This window comes from Echeneis naucrates, chromosome 21, assembly GCF_900963305.1.
Source record: "Echeneis naucrates chromosome 21, fEcheNa1.1, whole genome shotgun sequence".
Taxonomy (NCBI): Eukaryota; Metazoa; Chordata; class Actinopteri; order Carangiformes; family Echeneidae; genus Echeneis; species Echeneis naucrates.
This window is the reverse complement of record NC_042531.1, coordinates 9,502,659-9,525,793: the sequence shown is the minus strand read 5'-3', so window position 1 is coordinate 9,525,793 and position 23,135 is coordinate 9,502,659. Positions and strand designations below refer to the sequence as shown.

General features: G+C 42.1%; 2 protein-coding genes across 3 annotated transcripts; both read right to left on the bottom strand.

The window, feature by feature from the left end:
• Positions 1–1,210: 1,210 nt before the first annotated feature.
• Positions 1,211–4,151, bottom strand: LOC115062166 (leukocyte cell-derived chemotaxin 1-like). The gene is made up of 7 exons (XM_029530790.1): positions 4,080–4,151; positions 3,805–3,939; positions 3,213–3,353; positions 2,947–3,060; positions 2,642–2,795; positions 2,045–2,232; positions 1,211–1,438 (listed from the first exon to the last, which is right to left on the bottom strand). The coding sequence occupies exons 1-7, from the start codon at positions 4,149–4,151 to the stop codon at positions 1,211–1,213; spliced, it is 1,032 nt and encodes a 343-aa protein (XP_029386650.1).
• Positions 4,152–5,318: 1,167 nt separating this feature from the next.
• Positions 5,319–9,096, bottom strand: LOC115061751 (protocadherin 8). Of its 2 annotated transcripts, none has more exons than XM_029530243.1 (3): positions 6,700–9,096; positions 6,178–6,375; positions 5,319–5,915 (listed from the first exon to the last, which is right to left on the bottom strand). In XM_029530243.1, the coding sequence occupies exons 1-3, from the start codon at positions 8,894–8,896 to the stop codon at positions 5,602–5,604; spliced, it is 2,709 nt and encodes a 902-aa protein (XP_029386103.1). In that variant the 5' UTR covers positions 8,897–9,096; the 3' UTR covers positions 5,319–5,601. The 2 variants fall into 2 exon arrangements, 1 of the variants encoding a protein (XP_029386103.1); XR_003842353.1 differs by having other exon boundaries at positions 5,774–5,915; positions 6,178–6,376; positions 6,478–9,096.
• Between the last annotated feature and the right edge of the window lie 14,039 nt (positions 9,097–23,135).

Below are 23,135 nucleotides of genomic sequence, written 5' to 3'. Positions count from 1 at the left end.
AAGTGCATCTGCAGACGTGGGAGAGGGATTAATATTATATAGCCTACGGAAGCACAGGGGCCGTCTTATCAGCACTGCAGATGTGATAAGCACCTCTACCCCCATGAAAACCAGGAAAGATCTCCAAGCAAAGAGACAAGCATCTCTTTGTGTTGTTTCCTCACCCTGCTTCAGAGTTTCAATGTGGTTTTAGTGGCAGACACGGTGCAATTTCACATCTGTTGTAATTTGATGTGCCTGGATCACCCTCTGTGAAATCGTCTTGATCGCAACATGGCTCCTTTCAGTTATTTAGAAAGTTGGCATATGGCTTTGGCGATTGTAATCTGATTTCTTTTGATTTTGAGGTTCTCAGTATGCCCAACACCACAAGTCCCAGAAACATCTGTGCAAAAATATAAAAAAGCCTGTCTCTGCAATCATATTATTTGGTAGCTTAGATTCAACACTACTCCTCTTTGCATAAGAAAAAAAAAAACAAAGCATTGATTTATTTAATGAAAATGTCACATTTATGGAAATATTTTCCATCATTGCCATGACACTCATCTCACATTACATCACATCAATGCAGATGTCAATTTGCACAAATTGCGTTGCCCTCAAACTGCTTCGGAGCTGTGAATGGAAGTTATGGCAACCATTGCTGTCACTTCAGTTTCATCAGAAAAGCACCCGGTGGAACCATGGAAACAACATGTGACACACGCACACACAAAAACAAAACCCTGGCTACATCAAAGCCGGCATATACTGTAATTAGAATTTATTGAAGCCTATTCAGTCAGAAAAGGTACACGATCTGCTCAGCCTTTGGATTCAGTCCCATACCCTCCATTAAACACAGTACAGTGCATTAAGCTTTGGTTTTACATGATGCAAAAATGTATGTGCTGAAAATAGCAATATGATATTTCTATATTCCAGTCCTACTGGATGCCCACAAAGTGAAAGCTACTGTTTATATCTATCATTTATGTCAGATTGTATATAGTCTGCCAGTTAGCATAGATATTATAGCACAGATCATCAAAATTTACATTTCATGTTAACAGGTTTTGCTCTGACTATTTACAGTCAAACTCAGAAAATAAATATCTGTACGCAGATCTGAATGGAAGCTGAGATTTTACAGACCTTTTTTAAGGGGGGGGGGTGTCTTTGGAGGAAACATAAAAGTCGCGTTCCCTCGCGAATGTAACATGTTTGCTTAGACAACGCCTAAAATGCGCGCCACCCACCAGCGACAGGGCATAATGACTCGGCAAGCTACCTGGCACCCTCTGTAGTTGTAAGGCCAAGGCCAGTAGCCACGCAGAGGCTCGCAGATTCTCTGACAGTGAGTGTAGCTGCGTTGGCATTCAGAGCAGCAGATCCCCTGGTGGTCTAACATGGTGTCAAAGGTCATGGCATCTTCTTCTCTGGCTCCTCCACCGCGCTGCAGTTTTGAAATAATATTAATTTTGAAGGGTAGTTATATATATGATATATATATATGATATATATATATATATGTGTGTGTGTGTGTAAATACATTTAAACTTCCACCCATTTGCAATTCTAATGCTTTCGAAAACGTCTCATCCTCCCAAACACGTGACTCCAGCTCTCTTAGGCAACATGAATTTTTATGACCAGTGGGAATTTTCACTTAAGTTTATAAGTTCATCAAACTGGAATGACGGCTGTTACCCACTGTGACCTGTAATTATTAGCTACTAATACGACACCTCCCCAGCAGCGGCAGCAGCAGCAGTATACAGCGCCCACAGCCGACAGACTGAATAAACCCACGTTAGTGCTCATTTTGCACCGTGCACCTCCATTTCTTTGACAGTGCATTTTTAACCAGGCTGGAGTCGAAAGGATGGAGTTATGTAGTCATCTGAAAAACTGTTCACGAAACAGAGAAACTTCGCTTGGCAAGGTTACTTTGAGGGTTTCTTGAGGCCTCAGTTTGTGCCTCCTGATAGTTAATCAAAAGTTCACCAGCTCTGGAGTCTTGTTTATCATGCGCAGTGTTGTTGTTGAGGTTGGTACTCACATGATAGGGGTTTTCGGGATTGTATGCTGATCCTGCAGTTGACTGTGTCCCCTCCTCTTCTTCCACAGTTCTGGGAGTGCTGTCCTCCGTGCGACTCGCTGGTTCTCTCTCCTCGGCAGCTGCCTCCAACTCCTCCATGTTATACTGCCGCTTGGCTCGCTCCGTGTCTCTCTTTCTCCTTTCCCCATCTGTTACAGCAGCCGCGTGGGGCGAGAGTATTGGGTCAACATCCACAAGACACCACACGTGTCCTCAGAGCGCAATCCTACATAGCTGGGTCTGTCTCAGATGTTCTGAATAATTGAATTAGCAGCAGTGATATCAGGAAGTCTTGCATATTTCAACATCATTCTTTTTTAATCCAAGACTGGAGCCTTATTTGGTGTATGACTCCAAATGTCGTGTACGTTCAAGATGTTCAACCAACTTCTCAGACAAGACTGTAGATTTTTACAAGTATGTCAGTTAAAAGCGGGACAAGCACTACCAAGATTTGACCGAACTGCGAAGGCACACGGAATAGACTGTTCAGTGGCAAAACTGGGTAGTTTTCTTTGAATCTGTGGGATGGAATGATTTCATAAGAAAAAAAGTAACCTTTGGTGTAGGAGGGTTGGAGCCAGTAAATGGGCAGTTTCCCGCAAAGACTCAGAATTTTGTCGCTCAGAAAACTGGTGTCCTTCAGAGGTTGCTCTCCTGCGACCCATATGAGGACCTCCTCATCAAACCTCACTGGCGTTAATTCGTCTGTCTGGCAAGAAACAAAAAGGTCATGTCTTTTAATTACCTAAATGTTAAAACAGCAGCAGAGAATATCAGTATATCTTCTGCTTGCTTTTAACATTGTCAATTTTTTTGCCTCTGCAATTTGCAACGTTCTGCGTCAAGCGTTGTGCGTGTACCAGGTCAAACATCAGCGACTCTTTGTTGTGCGCTCCCATATGTGGAAGGTTGGCTTTGATTTGGGATTTTATATAACACTTGTCTCCTCCGAAGAAGCGGATCCCGGTTATTCCCTGCACCAAATCACAGAGATGCCATGTTTACACTCATAGTTCTGCTACTTTGTTAAACACACAGAAGAAAAAAAAAGAAGAATAAGAAGAAGACAAAAGAAAGTCTGAGCTAAACTACCTCAGGAAGAGAGAACAAGGACAGACTCACTCACAATTTGAAAGTCATGAATCTCCACAGCTTCCTCAGCTCCACTCCCAGTTTTAAATCTCTCCAGGTTGTTGTCAGAATCAATTTCCACGGAGCCCTCCCTCACCTCCCCATTGATGTTCATACTGTACCGAACATTATAAACCTGGCAGCAAAAGTGGGAAGTTAAAATGACTGATTAGTCAAGTTATGTAAAACAGACAGTGGCAAAAACAAAAGAAGTCAAACAGAAGAAAATAACAAGCCTTATAGTACTTCTACTTTTCCCCTGCACATTGTTTTTGTTCTTTCTCGTCTTGTTCGTGTCTGAGCACACGGAAAATTTGCCGAAGTTCCACAGGGGATGCGATTGTATACCTTGACGGGGGTGTTTGCCCTGTAGGAGAGCTCATTAGGACATATATAAACAGCACTCTTTCTCGTATGATGAAGCAGAGTTACGGGGTGAATTAACATATGCATTGCCGACAAAGTTAAAGACAGTTTCTTATGAGGCATCTCAGTCATTCACACAAAAACTAATCATGAAGATCTCATGACACCCTCATGATTTTTTTTTGCCAATCTTTGTGTGTGTTTCCTCGGCCGACACTTACATTTTTATCATTGACTTTCCACAGATAGAGAGCCGCCATGGACGCACACAGCATTAACACAGCGCCGACAATAAGAACCACTGCTCCAAATCTCAGGAGGCGGCTGATTGTAGAAGCGGTGGGTGTGCTTTGTCCCTTAAAGGTTTAGAGTGGGCAAAGCAAGAGATGACACACGCTGAGCAACAATATTAATGTTTTAAAGAGTCTACTGCTTTATTAACATGTCACGGATGTCATTTGAATTTCGAATCAAAAATGCATTAAGGCTGTCTTACCAGAGGTGCGCTGTGTTCAAAACAGTCGTATCCATGAGTGATACTTTGGACTTTTTCCATAGCCTCTTTCATGATATCCACTATAATTCCTTCTCTGGTACTGCTGCCTCGCTCTGCTGAATCAGAGTATCCACCAAAAGGCAAATTGGCATTTGAGTGTGAATGACGTACAGTTGATATAAATTCTTTTGGCTAAATTCTTCATCTCAATGTTACCTGTGGGCCCAGGTTGCCCGAGGCAAGGTGGCCATCCTGTGGTTCCTAAAATAAAACAAGACTCTTGAAGGAGCTCAGAGCTCATCAGAGATTGGCTGCCATCATGAGTTATGAACAGCAATGCACTGCTTGGAAGAGAATACCCTTAAGTTTGAGCAGTTGCACAGAAGTATAGCTGTCTCGTGGTATACAGTTACGAACACACTATGCTTTTTGTGACTAAACTGAAGGATCTCCTTCCTGAACCACTGCTGGTTACAGGTAGAAGCGGGAATGCAGAGCAGTCCAGCGCACAGGTCTTATTTGGTCTTCATATTCCTACAAGATGCTAAATAGAGAGCACTTGCAACAGCATGCTCTATCACAGACAAACACAGAAATAAACTTTGCTCAGTAGTGAATTTCCTGCTTTGACAATGTAAGGAAGGTAGTTTTGTGGTCAAGGTTGTGCTCGGTCCTTGTGATAACTTATAAAAAAGAGACGCAGAAAGAAGGGAGATTCAAATGTGCCGTGCCGTTGCTTGGAAACAGACTGAACCACATTTTTTGGATAATTGGTAAGCTGGGAGGCAATCAGGAAAGTTAAGGAGATTCTTTGACCTTCGAAAATATGTAATTGTAAGAGCAGTTGATCAGAAATGTAGCAAACTGAGGCTCGCACAGTAACCACATTGTGCAGCATGAAAAGAATATGACATCGGCTTAAGCTTGCTATCAATTTAGCCGTGGAGGAGCATTTGATTTATTGTGGCACATAAGCCTTTAAGACAAATGAAATGCATTCAGTTGGCTAATTGAGGTTATTCTGTGTGTTTTATGAATATTCCCTCAAGACAATTGGTTGGACACTGTCAATAAGATTGGATTTGAATCCTTTAAGCCCAGCTGGCTGAATGTTTAAACTGTCGCTCAGCAGCAAAACAATATGATTTTAGCTGTTTATTTGTGCAACAACGTGACAAAATCTACCACAAACATGGTAATCCTTCAATACTGATTGTTTTCCACAGCAGAAAAGCCCCTTTCAGCTGAAATGTCCATCGGTCATGCCCTTTTTTAAATAATAACACATGCTCTTGAAAATTCATAATAAATTTTTTTTTCTTTACACTGAATCATTATGAAAAATATATTATTAATGTACAAAATCTTGCATATTGCACATGATACAATGAACAGTCTTATATGAGCCAAAAGACACGTGACATACTACAAAACACTGCAACAATCCAACAAAGTCAATTGAGATAAAAGTACTTTACAGTATAAAGATGAAATCCTTTTGGATGAGTGTATGCTGACTCATTTAAGAGTTTGTATATTCGGGAATTGATAGCTCATCCGTTTCCTGTATTCTGGCTGGTGTCGGTGGACCAACAAGAATATAATCAAGTTCCTGGTGTTGAACCTGTTCGTATACGCTTTGGAGGCCGTTGGTTTTGGTTATGTGAGCTGGGTAGTAGTTTTCCCTCCTGGTGTCCCGAGGAAGAGATGCTGTCTTGGAGAACATTGACAGATGCGGTCCGCAGGCCAGGCTCATGTTGGGCCTTGTAGCTGAAGGGCTCCAGCATCGGTCAGAGTGTCCCAACACTTTGCATTCACTTGTACAAGCCCAGAGACCTGCGGAAAACAGCAGTGCTGTCAGGATGTAATGTGAAAACCCCCATTTGAGACCAGGCTAAATCAATCATAATGCATCCAGTGGACATTCAATCTGTTGGGTATGTAGCTTCAATTTAGTTCTACATTTACACATAAATTACTGTAGGAAGCAAAATTTGTGAACCCAAAACACTGCATGGATTTCATCTTTATAGACTCTCTTTCGACTCCCCTTGAATTTCTGATAACATTATTTTTACTGTGCTTTTGTGACACTCACTGTTGATTGGTGGTGACTCTTTTTTGTGTACATCTCCACTTATGTCCGAATCACTGTCATTGAAGTCACTGTCTCCTTTCCCACTGTCCTTGCCACTTATGTGGGGGTCTCTTGCTGAGATAGTTGTGAATGAATTGCCCTTCCATATCGTTATGGGTCTGACCGTCTCTTTCCCATATCCTGGGAGCGTAGAATAACCCTGCAAAGACAAAGGATTGCAACAAATCTTGAGTCAAAATTTAAAAGTCAACAGGATAGTCAGCATGTGACAAACTTGAAAACAGCTTACCTTTAATTTACCTTCCATCGCTCTGCTGTCTGGCTCAAAGATACCTACTGTCTGTGAGCCATCCTCAGTGCCTGGTTCTGCTGTGTTGCTGCTGGCCAACTGAGGCTTCTCTGGAAATGGATGGGCATCAAAGATGTTCCCTTTATGGTTGGCAATCACTGAATCAATATGACCGCTTTCCACTTTCTCCACATTTTGTATGTCGTCTTTTTCATCGCAGCCTCTCTCCTTTGTCTCTTTTTTCCGGCGGCTGCAAATGGTTGTGATGAGAATGATTGCCAGCAGGAGGAGAGAGCAGCTCCCTGCCAGCACAATGATTATGGCTATGGACATGTCCCATTCAAAGAGCTCCTCGCTGCCATTTTGACTGAAGGAAGGCAAGCTGGGGAGAGTTCCCTCAATAAAACTTAAGTGTATAATGGCTGTTGAGGTGAGCGCAGGCAACCCATTGTCGCTGACTGACACTGTGACTTTGACATTGTCAGTGAGATCGTATGTCAGCTGTCGGCTCACGTGCACCTTCCCCGTCTCCTTGTTGATGGAGAAACCCAGGTGTCCCCCCTCGGTGATTTTGTAGGACAGCTGTGCATTTGTGCCTTCGTCTGCATCTGTGGCCTTTATCTGGGTTACCACATAACCTGCAGGTGCATCCTTGGGCAGCAAAACCTCGGCAGATCCTTTGTAAAGAGGTGGCTCTATGATCGATGGTTGGTTGTCATTCTGATCGACTATTTTCAGTCTGATGACAGTTGCGCTCTGCAGCTGTGGCGACCCCCCATCAGTGGCTTGGATGTGTATGTCTAGGTGTTTCATTACCTCATAATTAAAACTTCGTAATGCGTATATGGACCCAGACACAGAATTAAGTGACACGAAGGTGTTCATGGGGGAGCCCATGATAACAGAGTCCACTAGTCTGTAAGTGATTTTGCCATTGTTGTCTAAATCTGCGTCGCTGGCCTCGACTGTGGTGATGTAAGCCCCCGGGGCGTTGTTCTCCACCACTGAAACTTCATACACAGCCTGAGTGAAGTGAGGGGCGTTGTCATTCTCGTCGCTGAGTCTAATGGTGTACTGAGTGATCCTTCTCAGCGGGGGTGAACCAAAATCCTCAGCCATGACCGTCAAGTTATACTCACTAATCCTCTCCCTGTCCAGGGCTGCTGCTGTGACTATCATGTAGCTGTCCTCGTACGCTTGCCGTAGTTTGAAGTGGTCGTGTCCGAACAGCGTGCAGTGGACCTGGCTGTTCTCACCCGAGTCTCTGTCCATGGTGCTGATGAGCGCCACCAGACTGTCCTTGTCCGCCGCCTCGCTGATGTAGGCGACGCCGGTGCTGATGGAGGTCATCGGGGTGATGCTGATTTCTGGGGCATTGTCGTTGACGTCGGTGACGTGAATGATGATTTTGCACACGGCGGGAGTCGGGTTCGGTCCCAGGTCGGTCGCCTGCACGTCGAGCTCATAGGTGCTTTTGTCCTCGAAATCCACCGGGCTCCTGAGCGTCAGGCGCCCCGATTTGTTATCCACTTGGAAAAGTTCTCTGATCTCATTAGAAACCTGCTTTCCGAACCCGTAGACGACCTCCCCGTTTGAACCCTCGTCTGCATCAACTGCGTTCAAGTCCAGGATGACAGTGCCAGTCGGGGCGTCCTCGGGCAAACTGACCGAGAAACTATTCTGGTCAAAAACGGGACTATTGTCATTGAAGTCAGTGACTTTGATAGTTATTTTGGTTGACCCCGATCTGTGCGGGTTCCCTCCATCCGTGGCGACCAGCTCCACGGTGTATGATGACTGAGTCTCCCTGTCTAGCTCTTTCATTAGCACCAATTCCGCATATTTAACCCCATCCGCTCTCTGGAGCACGTCAATGGTGAAATGACTGTTGACAGAAATCTGGTAGCTTTGGATGTAGTTTGACCCGACATCGGCGTCCACAGCCGGGTCCAGCGGGATGCGGGACCCCACTGCCGCGTTCTCCGAGATCTCCACCACAGATTCCTTGTTTGGGAACTCCGGAGAGTTGTCATTGGTGTCCTTTACCTCCACCTCGACGTGAATCAATTTGTAGCGATCTTTGGAGAAATTCACCACGTCAAAAGTAATGAGACACTGTGGAGTGTGTCTGCAGATTCTTTCCCTGTCAATTCGCTCCCCGACAGCCAGTTCCCCGTCGCTTTCTCTCACCCTGATGAATGAATCATTGAATTGTTTCATCATCCTAAAATTGCTCTTGGAGGAACGAGACAGACTCAAGGACATGTCCTTGGCAAGGTTTCCGATGACTGTTCCTGGTGCGTCCTCCTCCTTGGTCTGATATCGTATAGTATTTCCTTCCGAATGAGCCACCGAGGCGAATAAAAATTGACAAATGGAGGATATAAAAATCAGCTGGTACCAATAAGTTATGAATTTGCCCCGCATCATCTTGGTGGTAATTTCTCCCTCGGCAGGCAGCCTCAATGTGCGCGCTGAGCAGATGGGACCAGTTCAGCTCTCCATGCAGCTCCCGCCTTTATCAACTGAAATGTGCAGAAAGTTCGCTCCTTGCGCGCAGCCAGTCAGATACGCTTGTTGCCTCGCCTTCAACACGGCTCCAAATTCTGCCGTGGCGGGGTTTATACGGCTCCTCATGCTAATGAGACCAAGTGTGACCAATCCCTCGCTTTGGAATTAAAAATACCCTCCTTATGGAAAAAAAAAAACATCTCTAAGGCTGTTTTGAGTCTGCAGACTGGAGAAAGTTGTAGAATAGAAAAAGAAGGGCAGAATGAGGTGGCTGCATTGCTTATCGTTTTACAGTGATGGTTTCATACAGCAAAAGCCTCCCTTTGATTGTTCATTGTCTAGTGTGTGCGTGTGCATACACACACAAGGGCATCTGCGATGTTTCTGGTTTTGTTGCGTGCTCAGCTCAATAGAGAGCATCTTAATTATCATCCGCAGACCCCCAAAGGAGGACTGATGACAGATCGATATCTTGATATAACAATAGCACATTTTTCTTTGTTTGGTTCTTTGTGTTTTTTTGTTTTTTTTTTTCCTGGGCTATTGTTTTGTCTAATCCCAACACTCCAATTAGACACCACAAATAGAAAGATGTATTCAAGGGTTTCTTTGAGAAAATGCTGAAATTATTTTTGCCCCAATCTTTCCAAATTACAGTTTCGACCTCAACTCTATCTCCTCTCTTTATGGGAAGCATATTTACTGAGTACTGATAGGATACATGTCTATCTGCTGGGTTTGGAGAATAATCCCCAGTGTGAAAGCACAACTCTCCCCTGGTTGTAGTCCAGTTCCTAAATTCTCTGTGATATCAAACAAGCCATTTATTTTCTGCACCTATTAATTCTAGTGACTCCTTTGTATGGCCCGTACTTTGCAGTGTGGGGTTATTTCTAATAGTTTAGGTTAAATTCCATCGTACCACTTAGGGATGCTCTCACTGATTTAGCACAAAATGATGATAGAAAATAATGCAGACAAAATAACGAAACGATAATTCACACAACAGCTGGGACGAGGGGCTCTCCTTTTATCCCGTGGCAATGCACAAACTGAGGTTCATGAAAAGAGATTTTTTTTTCAATCCGATGGGAATTTTACAAGGAGACCTCCCCTCAACCCAACTTTGGGATTACAGTTTCAGAGCTGTCTTAATAAATCCAACCTTTCTTAAACAAATTTGCCACGTGTTCCAAATGTGCTAGCTGGATATGGCTATAAATTTCATTTCTAATCTTAAAAATATGCAATTTTTCACTCAGGATCTCATTCAGCGCCCCTCAAATGTGTGTGTGGATGCCCCATCCTTATTTTAGATGTTGTGTTAAAACCTCTTGTGCACTTTATTAGATGGGATTGAGTGAATTCTTTTCTTCAGCGGAAATGTGCACACAATATCACTGCTTTTCTACTCTGCATCTCGACAAAAGTCTGTCGACAATTAAGCTCGTAATATCGACTTAACTTCTCCATCTAGGATATCGGGGGCTGTAGGAGAGTTGTTGAGGATGACAGCTTGTGTCTACTCCACTCACTAGAATTCATTAGTCCACAGTGTGCTGTGTTGTGAGTGCGAACAACAACTGGAGCATCAATTCTAACTATACCAACAGTGATCTGAACCATAGTGGATAAACCCACAGAGACCGCCTGGAAGAGTGGAGGCTGGCTGAAACAACAAAGGTAGGTGGGCGATTTGACTGCAATAATTTCCAAATGAGACGTGAGCTTTGACAGAAAGTGGCTGTGTCTTAAAACGGGGGTTGCCGTAACTGGGATTCAATTATGTTTGAATAATATTTTGGAAATATCCACAAAGGACTGTGAAGAATACTGTAAGCTGGAGTCCAGCAACTTCACACTTCAGTGTAGTCTAAGCACTAAAAACAGGAGGAATGTACAATATGTTCATGCATGCTTCCTGTTGAAATGCATGGAATTTGATCTGTTGTCAATGGAATACATTTCTTGCATTTATGAAGAATAATTACTCTTTAGTTTAGAAAACAATCAGGTTACTGTAAATATACTCACTTAATTTACACAAGATGCTTTTCTTTTCTTTTCTTTTTTTTTTTTGTGGAATTTCTCAAGTTGTCCTAAGTTTGAGCAGCTGTTACGAGGCTAAACAGGAAAGTGTTAACTGCACAGTTAAGGGGATTTTAGAGAGAAAAATTGCTGTATTGGAGTGAAAACAGTTTTGAAGTTTTTATTACGATGGTAGATCAAACAAATCTGTGTGAAATCAAAAGGCGTTAATTGCTGGCAGCAACATTTTCCCAGACAATTATCAACTGACTCTGAATTTACTGAGCTTTTTGGCATTTTTAAAACTAAATTGAAAAATTATTTTGGTACTTGAGGACTGTAATGCTTTGGTTCAATCTCATTTCCAGATACAGCATGACACCATTCCTCGGCGGGCAAAACACAAAGATCACAGTCCAACACACATGAAAGGCAGTTCGCAGCACCGCTGAACATTGTCGACCACGTTGCCGTCCAGGTCCAAATTTGTCCTGAACACAAAGCATAGATGAAGGTGAGAATGTTCGAATGTAGCAAATTCTTAAATGATCATGGTAAAAGGAAAGTTAAAGGCTCAGCAAAGTTTTAACTATTAATGCGCAGAGGGACCGTCATGAACTGTAATCACAGGCGAGGGTTTTAATCGAAATCAGTAATCAGGTAAATCTAAAATGGAGCAGAACAAGGTGAGGTCAGAGCAGAAAAACATACACATGCTTACTTATTAAAATAGAAGACATAAATAAAGCTTGATCCTTTGTCAAGAGCTGGACGTAGACTAAATGTCTCTGCTGAACTGCTGGTTGTTGGGGCTCATGGTGGCAGCAGAGTCAGACTGTCCTCAAAGTCATGTGAGGACACTGAGTGTTATATAACAATATGACACATTTTACTAGATCAAAACAAATAAGTAGGAGTATCACAGTTTGAAGATGGAAAGCGTTATTCTTTTGTACAGCAAAAGAAGTAGTTGAGACCATTGGGGATGATTCATTAAACAGTTTGCCAAACAGGTGTTTCTTCCTGCAGCTCAATTTAGAGCCACGTTGTGTACAGACTGATTTGTTCTGTAATGAGAACAAAACCGTTCATAGCTTCAGCGTGGACAATTCTCTTTGGATTACATTAAACCAGGTCAAATGGCCGTTGGGATTGATGGATTACTATACCGCAATACAGCATTAGTCTGAACTGGGGCGTGGAGGAGCTGTGAATTTCTGAGAAGCAAGTAAATGGTTGTTTGTGGCTGAGAAAGGTTATTTACCAGATGGTTGTTCTTTCATTGTGCTGTGCAAATTCCACAGTTTGTGGTGACTTCATTTATGTAATACGTGTAATTGTGCTGCTTGATTATCCAAAAGTAATAGTGAATGACATGGCAATGATTACATTTTTACTCATTATGACCTGTCAGAGTTTCCAAATTTCACATAGAATTATACAGTTAGAGGTGATAATAATACAGAGAGCAGAATTTTATATTTCCCGAAACACAGAAAAAAAAACTTGTATATTATAACAGATGAGGGTTGCTGGAGGTAGACTACATTGCAGACTCTGAATTCAAGCTACATTTATATAAATCTTTAATTTCACATCTTTGTGGCAATTCATAGTGCTGTTTCTAATTTACAGTGAAAGCAACCACCTGTCACAATCATAAGTCATAAACAGATGTCTTCACGATGCTGATGGAAAACTGTGATGTAGCAGTTTTGCAATTATGATTGTGTCAAGTGTAGCTATTTCCATTAAAGTTATAGGCAAATTATTCAGTCTCAAACAGATTCAGCAAAGGAGTGCAGGAAGTAAGTGCCAAACAGAAAATGTATGAGAAAAGAAGAAAAAAAAAAAGAAAAATGAAATGGTTGCAGGGAAAGATATTTTGAATTTACTGTTGGCCCACAGACACAATTCCATATTTAATGGGATTGTAAATGTATTCAGTTTCAAGGGATGCCTTTGCATTTTAAGTTCTCTAATCACTTTGGTCCATAATGTGCCTGAAGAAATGCCATGATCGTCTGCATTTGTGGAAGGCACTTAGCTTCACATTCTTTTACAAAGATTAGAAATCAGAGGCAAATTACAGCGTGGTGGAGCTCAGCTCGGCTGAATATTCCTCCAGTGGGGGCTCACTTGCCTTAAACAACTCTTGAGATGCCAGTCTGTCCCCTGTCTGTCTGGGTGTCTCCTCACTCCCTCCAACTCTTTGCATTTCCCGTCAGTTATTCTGCTCATGTTCACCTTGACATTATATGACATTTGAGTTCCATTTTAGTGAGGGGATCTTTTGACACATCAAAAGCTATTACTGCTCTTATAGCCAGTCTCTTGTCAGGAGATTGGTTAAAAAAAAGATACCACGTTCACGTCTGTGTGTAAATGCAGTTCGATGCAGCAGGTTAGTTTAGCTTAAGACAAACAGGGGGAAACAATCCAGTCAACTGAATCTGTGAACATGCACCTCTAAGGCTCGCCAGATAACGCGCATGACTTGCTTATGTACTCATGCGAAAATCCAAATGAAGAAAGGACATGATGCTTGGGTTTAGTCTGAGACGTTGAGTTTTCACTTCAGAAGCAAGGAGAAACCAGGATCTCCTCGTGTTTCCGGTCTTAATGCTGAGCCAAACACACGGTGAGCTGCCAGTAACTTCACATATAATGGATGGAAATAAGAAATAAGAAATTTGGAAATTTTTCATCTAATTCGCTGATATATAAAGATATAAATATATAACTGGCATGTTCACAAAAAAATATCAAGATAACGAAAGCCTTTTTGATATGTTAATATACACATTAGCAAAGACAGAGTAAATTGGTCTTTGTTATTTACAGCTGTGGCTCAAAGGATTTCTTTTCCATCTGAGATAACATAGTAATGGGGTCGCAGGCCCCTCCTATTTAACTATGTCCTTTGTTCTTTGGTGTCTACATATGTTGACCTGGTCTGCATAATTGCCCCATTGTATTGCCACACTTCACATGGGTTTAACCTTCACAAAAAGTTGTGTTTAAATAATCTCTTACTGTATTTTTTTGTGTTGTCTTTGATGGCCAATTGAATCATTAAAGGGATAAATCAAGACATTAAAACTCTGTGGCATATGAGAGAGAGAGAGAAAAAAAAGCTTGGCCGAGTTTTATAGACAATATTAGAAGCTCTCCGGATCGTCTTATCTTATTATGGACTGTTGAAATATATTCTTCAAAACATGCTTTTAAATACAGGCTGCGAAATCTCAGATGGCCGCCGATCCCACAGGCAACATCAGATCTTTTTGTTCTGAAGATGCTCTCAGATGATTAATTCAAACATCAAAATAAAACTCTGGTGTTTTCATATGTGAGGGTAAAGCCTCTGATGTCACATGGGGCTCTCAAACCCCATCAGAACTCTTAAACTCAGAAAGAAGCCAATGTTTTGCTTCATTGATTCTTCTCCTGGAGTTTGGAGACAATAAGACGAGTGAATATTTAATTTCTCTCTTTATGTTTGGACTGAGAGCTGAATCCCAGTGTTCAAGGTGTCTCACCCACCAAGATATTCGATGAGCAAGGCAAGATTCAGAGGGAAATTCAACGCAGGGAGCTTTGGAAGAGCCCTCTGACAATATGTACTGGCAATTCAGACTGTCATGTGTCATCGTTCTTTTGGGAAATTGGGTGGTGTTTGATTTTGAATGTTACCTCTGAGCCCACATACTCACCGCCAGTGGGACTTGTTTTGCAATATTGAGCATGCAAATGTGAATCTGTATTTTTGGAATGAGGTTCTGCACTGTTCATTATGCATAGGAGGATCAACTTAAATAAATACAGTAAGTGCTAAGCATTGTAGAAATTTAGGTCATCTTTCTCAGGCGGAGAGATTTTCTCTCTTTGTGTGTGTATGTTTTAAGAGCAGGCAGTGTTGTGTGTGTGTGTGTGTGTGTGAGGGAGAGTGTGAAAGGGGGGTTGGGGGTCATATCTGTAATGCAGCGAGACCACCATGTCTCATACAATGCAGATGGAGGAAGCAGCTTCAACATTTAATGTTTTCTTGCCACGAGCATTAATATGGCTGTTTCTCCTTGTGCTGTTTTGCTGCGAGCAACATGGTGTTTGAGGCATGTGCTTCACAGGACTGGATGAGCCGCAATTATGTAAATTGCATTCAAAGGAATCAGCAATAGCTCATGTGGAATGGATGTGTCAACAAGGTGTCCGCATTCACTGCGAGAATTTGCTAATTGAACATGACACCGTTTCTCTCTCAACACATGGGCACAGAGAGACACTGTGGGGTTTTAAAAAATAAATAAATACTCCGGTTATATTGTGTTTCTGGCTGAAAAATAATCTTCTTGGGGGGAAAAAAAATAGGCTTTCATTTTGCTGCTGGAAGTGTAAAATATTCTGAGTTCACTACCATTAAACTTTGCACAGGTTGTTGACATGTGTGTAATGAAAGTGCCTTAACTCCAAACAGCCTGTCCACGCAACCACCTCTCTCATGCCCTTCTACCCAAAAAAAAAAAAAAAAAAGAAAAAAAGGGATGATTTATTACACTGGTTATTTGTCTGGCTCACTAAATGCTAGAATTCTGTTTGAAGGAAGCATAGATAAACTACTTTGCCTGAATGTCAGAAAAGCAGTGTACCTGAAAAGCAAAGATTAATCCAGTCCATCAGGAAACAGGAACACATTTCCCCCGTTTTTCGTTGTGATATCTTTCCTCACTGAAACAGTCTTTGCAGACTGTTCCTTATCTGCAGTGAACGTATCAACATAGAGAACATTGTTTGGGGGGGGGACTGGAGGAGGCTCTATTTCTCCAGCTGCAGTTGTAGTCGAAGCACTTGATATGGGTGAAGCACCAAGGCAATTAATGAAGGAGCGATGAAGTGCTTACAGGGCTTGTGAATGACACCTGAGTGTCAGCAAAGGAGTGAAAAAGAATGAATTTTGAAGTTTTTCTTTGACTCCCCCCCCCTCTTGCATTTGCCCAAGATGAATTGGCTTTTCAGATTTAAGAAAGTACACGGCTGAAATACAAAGAGAGACTCATCTATCAGCCCCTGAATAGGGAGAGAAAATCCTATGGCTGTGTGCGTTGTTGGTCTCTGATTAGACCCTGGGCCAGTTCTACTCAGGGGCTTGCGGCGCAAACATCAATCCTCTCCTCTTCTACTTCAAATCCTTTAAACCACTTGAGACAATTTCTTCACTGTAAAGCCTCCCCATAAAAGATTTTTCTTTATCAAAAAGTGCCAGCGTTTATGTCAATGAACACTTATTGCGGCTTGATTGTTTATTGTGTAAAACTCCAACCCCGAAAAAAGCAAACTCGATGCATCTCTGATGGGAGTTTAAAAACAACATCAAGGCTTTGCTGCCATCATTCAGATGCAAAGTGTCTGTGGTCCACTGAGTGAGTGAGTGAGTGAGTGAAGCGCTGCAGATGAGACTTCAGGAAGAAAAAGAGGGGCATTAGAAATGGCTCCGTGCTGTGTCAGTCTAAACACAGAATAGAGAAAATGCTGATAAATTTTAAAGCGCCTGCCATCCTTGTAACACACACACACACACACACACACACACACAGAGCATAACCAATTACACACAGAGCAGCATTATAGAAAGCTTTTATAATGTTTCCAAGGCGTCAAGATCTTAATTTTTGATGCTGCGTTATGTGCATCCAGAGTATAAATTGGCCTCCCCAGTTTTCTGAAGTGATAAGAGGTAAACACCAAAAACCAATAACTGTCAGCCGAACATTAAATCAAACTGACATGTCTCTTAAAAGGTACCGCCATGAAAAATTAACTGGGGGATTTTTGAGGAGCCTCAAAATGTGGATTTTTCTTTTTTTCTCTTTCTTCTTCTTCTTCTTCTTCTCCTTTCCATCTCTCAGTTGGTGTGATCTACATTTTTTCACACTGTGACCGACTTAACTCTGAGCTTGAATACAAACAATTTGGCTGACGAAGCTTCATTCAATGGAAAAGCAGTGAAGAGAAACCAAAAGCAGTTAATTTCTGTCAGTATTTCTCAGGTTGTGTCTGCTTTTATTTGCCGTGCAAATGGTGGAATGTTACCTCATCAGCTCAAATTCTGCGGAAGCAAGCCGATAGCGGTTAACTTGACACGGATACGCTGACTCCAAATGGTCACCGTGGCTTTCTGTTATACACCTTCTGCACATCCTGTCTCTGCACGGCTGATTTTTTTGTGACCTGCTGGAGGAGTCTTTAAAGATTTTATGGGCTCAGGCTGTCTCGGCTGCGTCCTGGGTTCAGGAAAACTGTGAACGAATCTGTTAAACACCAAAAGAGCACGAGTGACATTATTGGTAAGATATAACGGGATTAGAGAACCATGGGGTACTGAGAGCGGGGGAAACTATCTGTCAAATATCCTCTCTCAGATTACTATGTTACCTGCTGATGTGTCCAACCGCCTTTGCCTATACACCATAAATCTCATCAAAATGTGTCTACATGGCAGTTCGGGATACGCAGACGAAAATTAAAGAAGGGGGAACCGTCATTGCCCTGACAGATGTAGGTCTTGAGTCACTTGGCTTTTGCGTGGTTTCTGCGGAGCAATCACACAAAGATCAAGCAAAGGTACAGCAAACTTAAACATGTCAGCCAATTTCAGATGTGTGAAGCAACAGAGTGCTTCAGCAGCGCTAGCGGCTCATGGCCTTGGGCCTTGGGCTGTCTGAATCTGAAATTCACAGTTCAGAGCACACCCGGAGATGGAGCTGTAGAATCCTTGATGCCCTGCACAATGAGGCCATTTCATAGTAGATCACGGTAGACTCTTGCTGGTGTTGAAGGGAGAGGAAAGGAATTTTGACAGGCCAATGAAGAATTTATTTGAAATGTCTTGTGGTGTTGAGGAGATTTGCGTGCTCTCCAAAATGCTGCGAGGGAAAACGTCAGATGGCGGCCTGATAGCAGTTTATACAACAATTCCTCCAGCGTGGTCTGAGCACTCTATAAACCAGCTTAGTAATTAGGATGATCAGCACTTTTATCCTCAAAATCTCAGGACTCATTCATTTTGGACGTCTGGATTGTTAGATTGATTCAGCACATTACCTCTGGCAGAATGTCCACAAAGCCCAACAGAGCCACGCGGGCTCCGTGGTATCTAGCTGTGCACAGCAGTTTGCATGGAAACATGCATCCAAGAGAGAGACGCTGAACATGAGGGAGCATCAGAGAAAGTGATTTGGGCTGACAAGATAGTTCTCTGCTTGAGTTTCATGGTGACAGGCTGTGACAGGTCTCAGAGTCTACAGGTATAACGACAGTGGAGAAATCTGCTTTGAGAATTTCAACAAAGCAAAACATAAACTGAAAGGATCGTCTGGCACTTTAAGGGCGCTTTAAATGCCGAACGAACAAAGCTGATTATTTTTTTGGTTAATCTGATCAACAAGTACTGTATAAAGTTAGTAGAAGCTGTACGATATCCTAAAACTTTATTCAAAGTGGTGTCGGTATGACAATTTGTCGGAAAGTATTTTCCTCCCCGACTGCAGAGTACTGGTAAATATTCATGGCACCAACAGAGCCTGACTGTCAGATTGACTCCAAATTAATGATAGTCTGTGTTCAATGTGATGAAGGAACATGTCATCCATATAACAGTGAAGCTCATGTGTTTTTCACAGTTTTTTGGTCCAAAATTGAGGAATATTGTGCAGAGGAAAAAGGCTGCATCTAGATTTTGGCCACAGTAACAGCAGCATTTATCACTTGGGTTGTGGCTTTGGTCTGGAAATATAAGAAAAGTAGAGTAACCCCACTTATTTTTTCTTAAGTGATTCTACTCACGCAGACAGATTTGGCCTGCCTTCCCAAAGGTTTTTGAAGGAAAGGTGAAGGATGCTCACTGCGAGAAGATAAATGCTGCAGGATGTTACATGAATGTGAAATGAAAAGTTTTGATAGAGAACACAGGCCTTTGAATTTCCCTGAAGAAAATTACAGCGCTTAACAGATTGTTTAATGGACCCACACGCCCCGCGCTGCTGAATTTTCTTTTTATTTCTTGAATTTACTTGTTCGTAACTGTTGGGTTATTTTGTTAGAAAAAATTGAGGAGCATATATCTGCGGTATGGTCCTCAGTTTTTGATGATCTACAGATGATGTTGTAGGGCACTGCCATGGCTTGTATGTGAATATGTCAGTTACCTAATATGAAGCATGGGTGGGTTTATTGTTTGGGCTCCTGTGTAGTGATTTGTGGAGACTGCAGACCTGTAGCTGCCCAGGCTGGATGAGTATCTGTGAAACAGGCAGTATGTACAAGCCAGGGGGCATGTGAAATAATTCACTTTTATGCTGTAGTCATGTCTAACTGTCAGTGTCTTTTATTTCCAGTCAAGCGCAGATTATTATCTGCTCGATTGTTTTTTGTTTTTTTTTTTTTTTTTTTTAGCACGGCGGGTTTTTAATGTTTTAAAGGCTGCGTCTTGCATTGGCTTTCCTGGTGGCAGACTGCGGGTGCGTTGGGAACATTTTACATTAATGTGCGGCACATGGCGTGTATACAGAGGGAGTGTGTGGTGCTTCGGTGGGTGGAGTGGTGCGATTGTGGTGCTACACCTCCTGTCAGCATCTGTCTCCTCTTGTTCGAGTCCCCTTCCCTTGAAGAACCTGCAGATTTATTCTAATCAGTAAAACAGCTTGCAACAGTCGGCGGACAATTTAAATTGGTGCATTTGGTGGTGAATGATTGTGTTGGATGGAAGGTTATTAAAGCCACTCTGCATAATGCCTCCTGTTTACTGTATACAAGCTACTACTGTTTAATGTCCTCCCCAGCTGACTGAGTTGTTTTAACTAAATGCTCCTTTTGCGAGGTTACGTTTTGTTTTTTTTTTAACATTTCATTACAGCGGCCTTGTGATTCTGGCTCGGCTCAGCTACAACAGCTCACATACACAAATGCAGACATGTAAAGGTTAATTGGACAAAGGTGCGCTGGGCTGGCCTGCTGGATTGCTCGTGGCTCTTTGGGAAAAGCTGGTGTTTGTGCCCCGCTGGCCAAACAGCCCTCACCAAAAACACAAGCTCGCAGCAACCGGTGAACTCGCTCACGGCAAACATCGGGTTTTCTGGAGAAACACAACCCAAACACAACCCACAGTTCTAACATTATGTGTTTGCATTTCCATACATCAAGACCAATCTCTTGAGTAACGGTCAGGTTCATTGGATTTTAATCTATACTGTTTCTTCTGCAGCATAACTAGAATGAACAAACAGGATATGATGAACTCAAAAATGCATGTATTCCATTTATAGTCCAAAAGACTCAATAATTGAAACACTTTTAAGAGTATTATTTATAGAAGTTGATAGCTGCTCTCGTCTGCACTTAATACGTCTGTGCAATTAATTGTTATGTCACAGCCATTCAACCTATTGTTCAGTTAACAAGAAGACTTGAAGGAGGAATTTACAAGTCTCACTGAGTAGTAGACTGAAAGCTTCAGTCTGAAGAAAGACAGTTTAAATATTAAAGTGGAAATGTGCCCGTACTCAAAACATAAAGCAGATCTCCTTCTGTTCGCTGCCTGTGTGTGTCATTGAATATATTCATATGGGCTGGATGACTGCGCTGATAGTGGGTGCATAAAAAAGATTTAGGTTTATAAATGATAGATTGAAGAGCGGGGGACTCGCCAGATTTCTTATAAGGTGAACAGAATTTGGTCGTGCTGGTTATTGTTCTCTCGCTTGAACTAATATTTTCGGAGCTCAGTTTATGGTCAAGGACAAATCCTCCTGAAATAGTCTATTCTTCAGATGGAATTAAATATTTATTCTGTTTTAAGGTCATTTCATTTTGCTCCTGCAGACTCTTTTAGTCTTTCTATTGCATAACTCACAGTGGAAAAGCTAACAATAGTTCATTTCCTGCTCCGAAAACACCAACATGTATTCCAGTGTTACCTGGGCTTTCAACATGAAAGTTAATCTCACTCTTGCAGTCTGACCGACCTCCCTGCTTTTTGCACACACCCTCTACTTCAGTCCATGTTGTAGCAACTTCTATGGCTCATACCTCAAAGGTATACAGGAGCACTGCATTATACACCCGGCTTTGCTATGGCAAAGAAATTGATTATATGGAAAAAAAAAGTGGTGGTGGTGCGGGGAGGGGGGGTACAGAGAGCACATTCCTATTGCTCCTGTGCAACAGCAGCACTGGTTTGCTTTCAGATGTAAGCATGTCGGACATTTGAAACGGATTTCAGAAAAACAGAAACTGAATATACCTACATTTTCAGATTTGTCAAACAGTGTGTTTCTGGCTCCGAATGCAACATGCTAATTAGCCCCTAGGAGATTCATCTAACAGTTTGTGATTTCTATCCTGATTTTTAATCAGTCTAATTTCTCTCTCCAACACACAGGCACGTTCGGCACCATATACACAAAGCCTCTGTTTGCATAATGTGCTCACTGTCTGCTCCTCTGAGACTAAGCACTGTTTGTGCATCCCTGCATCTATGTGTATCTACTGCTGTGAGCTGTGTGTGCATGCCCTTGTGTGTGTCTGTGTGTATGCAAGCATGAGATTGTTCAAGTTCATTTCTACATGTTTTGGGAAAAGGGCCCCCATCCCACCCATGCCCGCTTCTCAACACAAGCCCCCCTCCTCATCCTCCTCTGTAGTTTGCTGCCCCGGCTGTAGCTCGACCATGATTGCTCTGACAATTCAACAGGAAGAGAAAAAAAAAAAAAAAAAAAAAAAACACCTCCTGACAGACTGTTTTCTCCGTTCTGTTATGGAAATGAGATTTTCCATCTCACTTCATCTTCACTAGTTAAATACCTCTTTTCAGAGAACAGGGCTGTCTAGGCTGTTAACACTTTTCCTCCCCTATAAGTGTTGTGTTGTTCTGCAAAGCTTAGTTGAATTTAAGCCTCTGTGCCTTCACAGAGAAATTAGATTTTCTACAAATTGTGGGAAATGTGAACTGTCCTATTAGGCACACTTTTATTGCTCTCTAAATCACAGTTAGCGTATGTAGGCTTGATGGCAGACTACTGAATTTCCTGTTTATATTATTCCCTCAGCCGTGTCTTATTCATTCACTTTTCTAGTCAGACATGCTCAATCATGAGTCGGCTTGTGATTCATGGTAAATATTTCCAATTCCAACAGCATTATGCGATTGTAGCTTTCATAATGCCCTTTTATATATAGTGCACTTTTCAAAATTGTGTTTCAAAGTGCTTCACCCAATAAATGAAAAAGAAAAGAACACAGCAGTGGACATGAGAAATGGGGCTGAAAAACAAATTAATAAAGTGGTAAAAACAATCGTCCATTCTGATCATCTGTGGTTTGGACCCTGAGAGGGTTCCTACAGGATATCAGGTATAGAGTCATAAATCTCCAGGACCATCAGACAAGCAGCACCATTCATAAGGCTCCTAATCTAAAAGATTTACAGCCAAATGTGTGAGCAGAGCCATGTCAGTAGATCAATTACTTGCCAACACTTCACTGATGCTTTTGTTGCGTTTGGCTCACACAACTCCAAAAGCACAACCACATCACATCGCCCCCACCCAGCTTCTTCCATGAGTCCTTGTTAGCTTCCTAATACCAACACAAGTTACCCTCAGAATAACAAAGGCATCCTATGAACTACCAGAGGATGCACCTCCAATGCACATGATCACTAATGAAAAGTACGAGCAGTCTTCCGCTGAAGGAAAAGCGTCCCTAAAAAGTATGTTCAGCAATATGTGCGTGTGTAACGAGAAGGGCCTGACAACACACCAACCAATTTGTGCAAGCAGATGTCATTGACTGGCAATATGAAATTAATTTAATGCTCAAAAAATCAATTAGGCTAATCTGCCCTTTAAAGAAAACAAAGCCGACATGGGAAACATGGCTGTGGAGCCGGAAAGAGAGTTTCTTAATCTCAGATAATTAATAACTAGCCTCCATAAAACACTCATTTGGTTTTGCTCTGGAGGATGCAAATCTCCTCAAATGTACACCAACACTATTCGTTATCAGGCCTTGTTCTGTAAAAGCACCAAGCCCAGATTCATTTTTATGAGAGCTTACTGTATTCTATTCATAGAGC

Bases quoted from the DNA above. Each gene is read 5' to 3' on its own strand.
- LOC115061751 (XM_029530243.1), bottom strand. From the start codon at position 8,896: ATGATGCGGGGCAAATTCATAACTTATTGGTACCAGCTGATTTTTATA. The intron at 6,376-6,699 runs CAAAGGAGAGAG...TGTCTTTGCAGG, and splicing joins CAGCCGCCGGAAAAAAGAGA to GTTATTCTACGCTCCCAGGA. The intron at 5,916-6,177 runs GTGAGTGTCACA...TGTTTTCCGCAG, and splicing joins AGAGTCACCACCAATCAACA to GTCTCTGGGCTTGTACAAGT.
- LOC115062166 (XM_029530790.1), bottom strand. From the start codon at position 4,151: ATGAAAGAGGCTATGGAAAAAGTCCAAAGTATCACTCATGGATACGAC. The intron at 3,061-3,212 runs GTGAGTGAGTCT...GATTTGGTGCAG, and splicing joins AGATTCATGACTTTCAAATT to GGAATAACCGGGATCCGCTT. The intron at 1,439-2,044 runs GTGAGTACCAAC...TCAAAACTGCAG, and splicing joins ATCCCGAAAACCCCTATCAT to CGCGGTGGAGGAGCCAGAGA.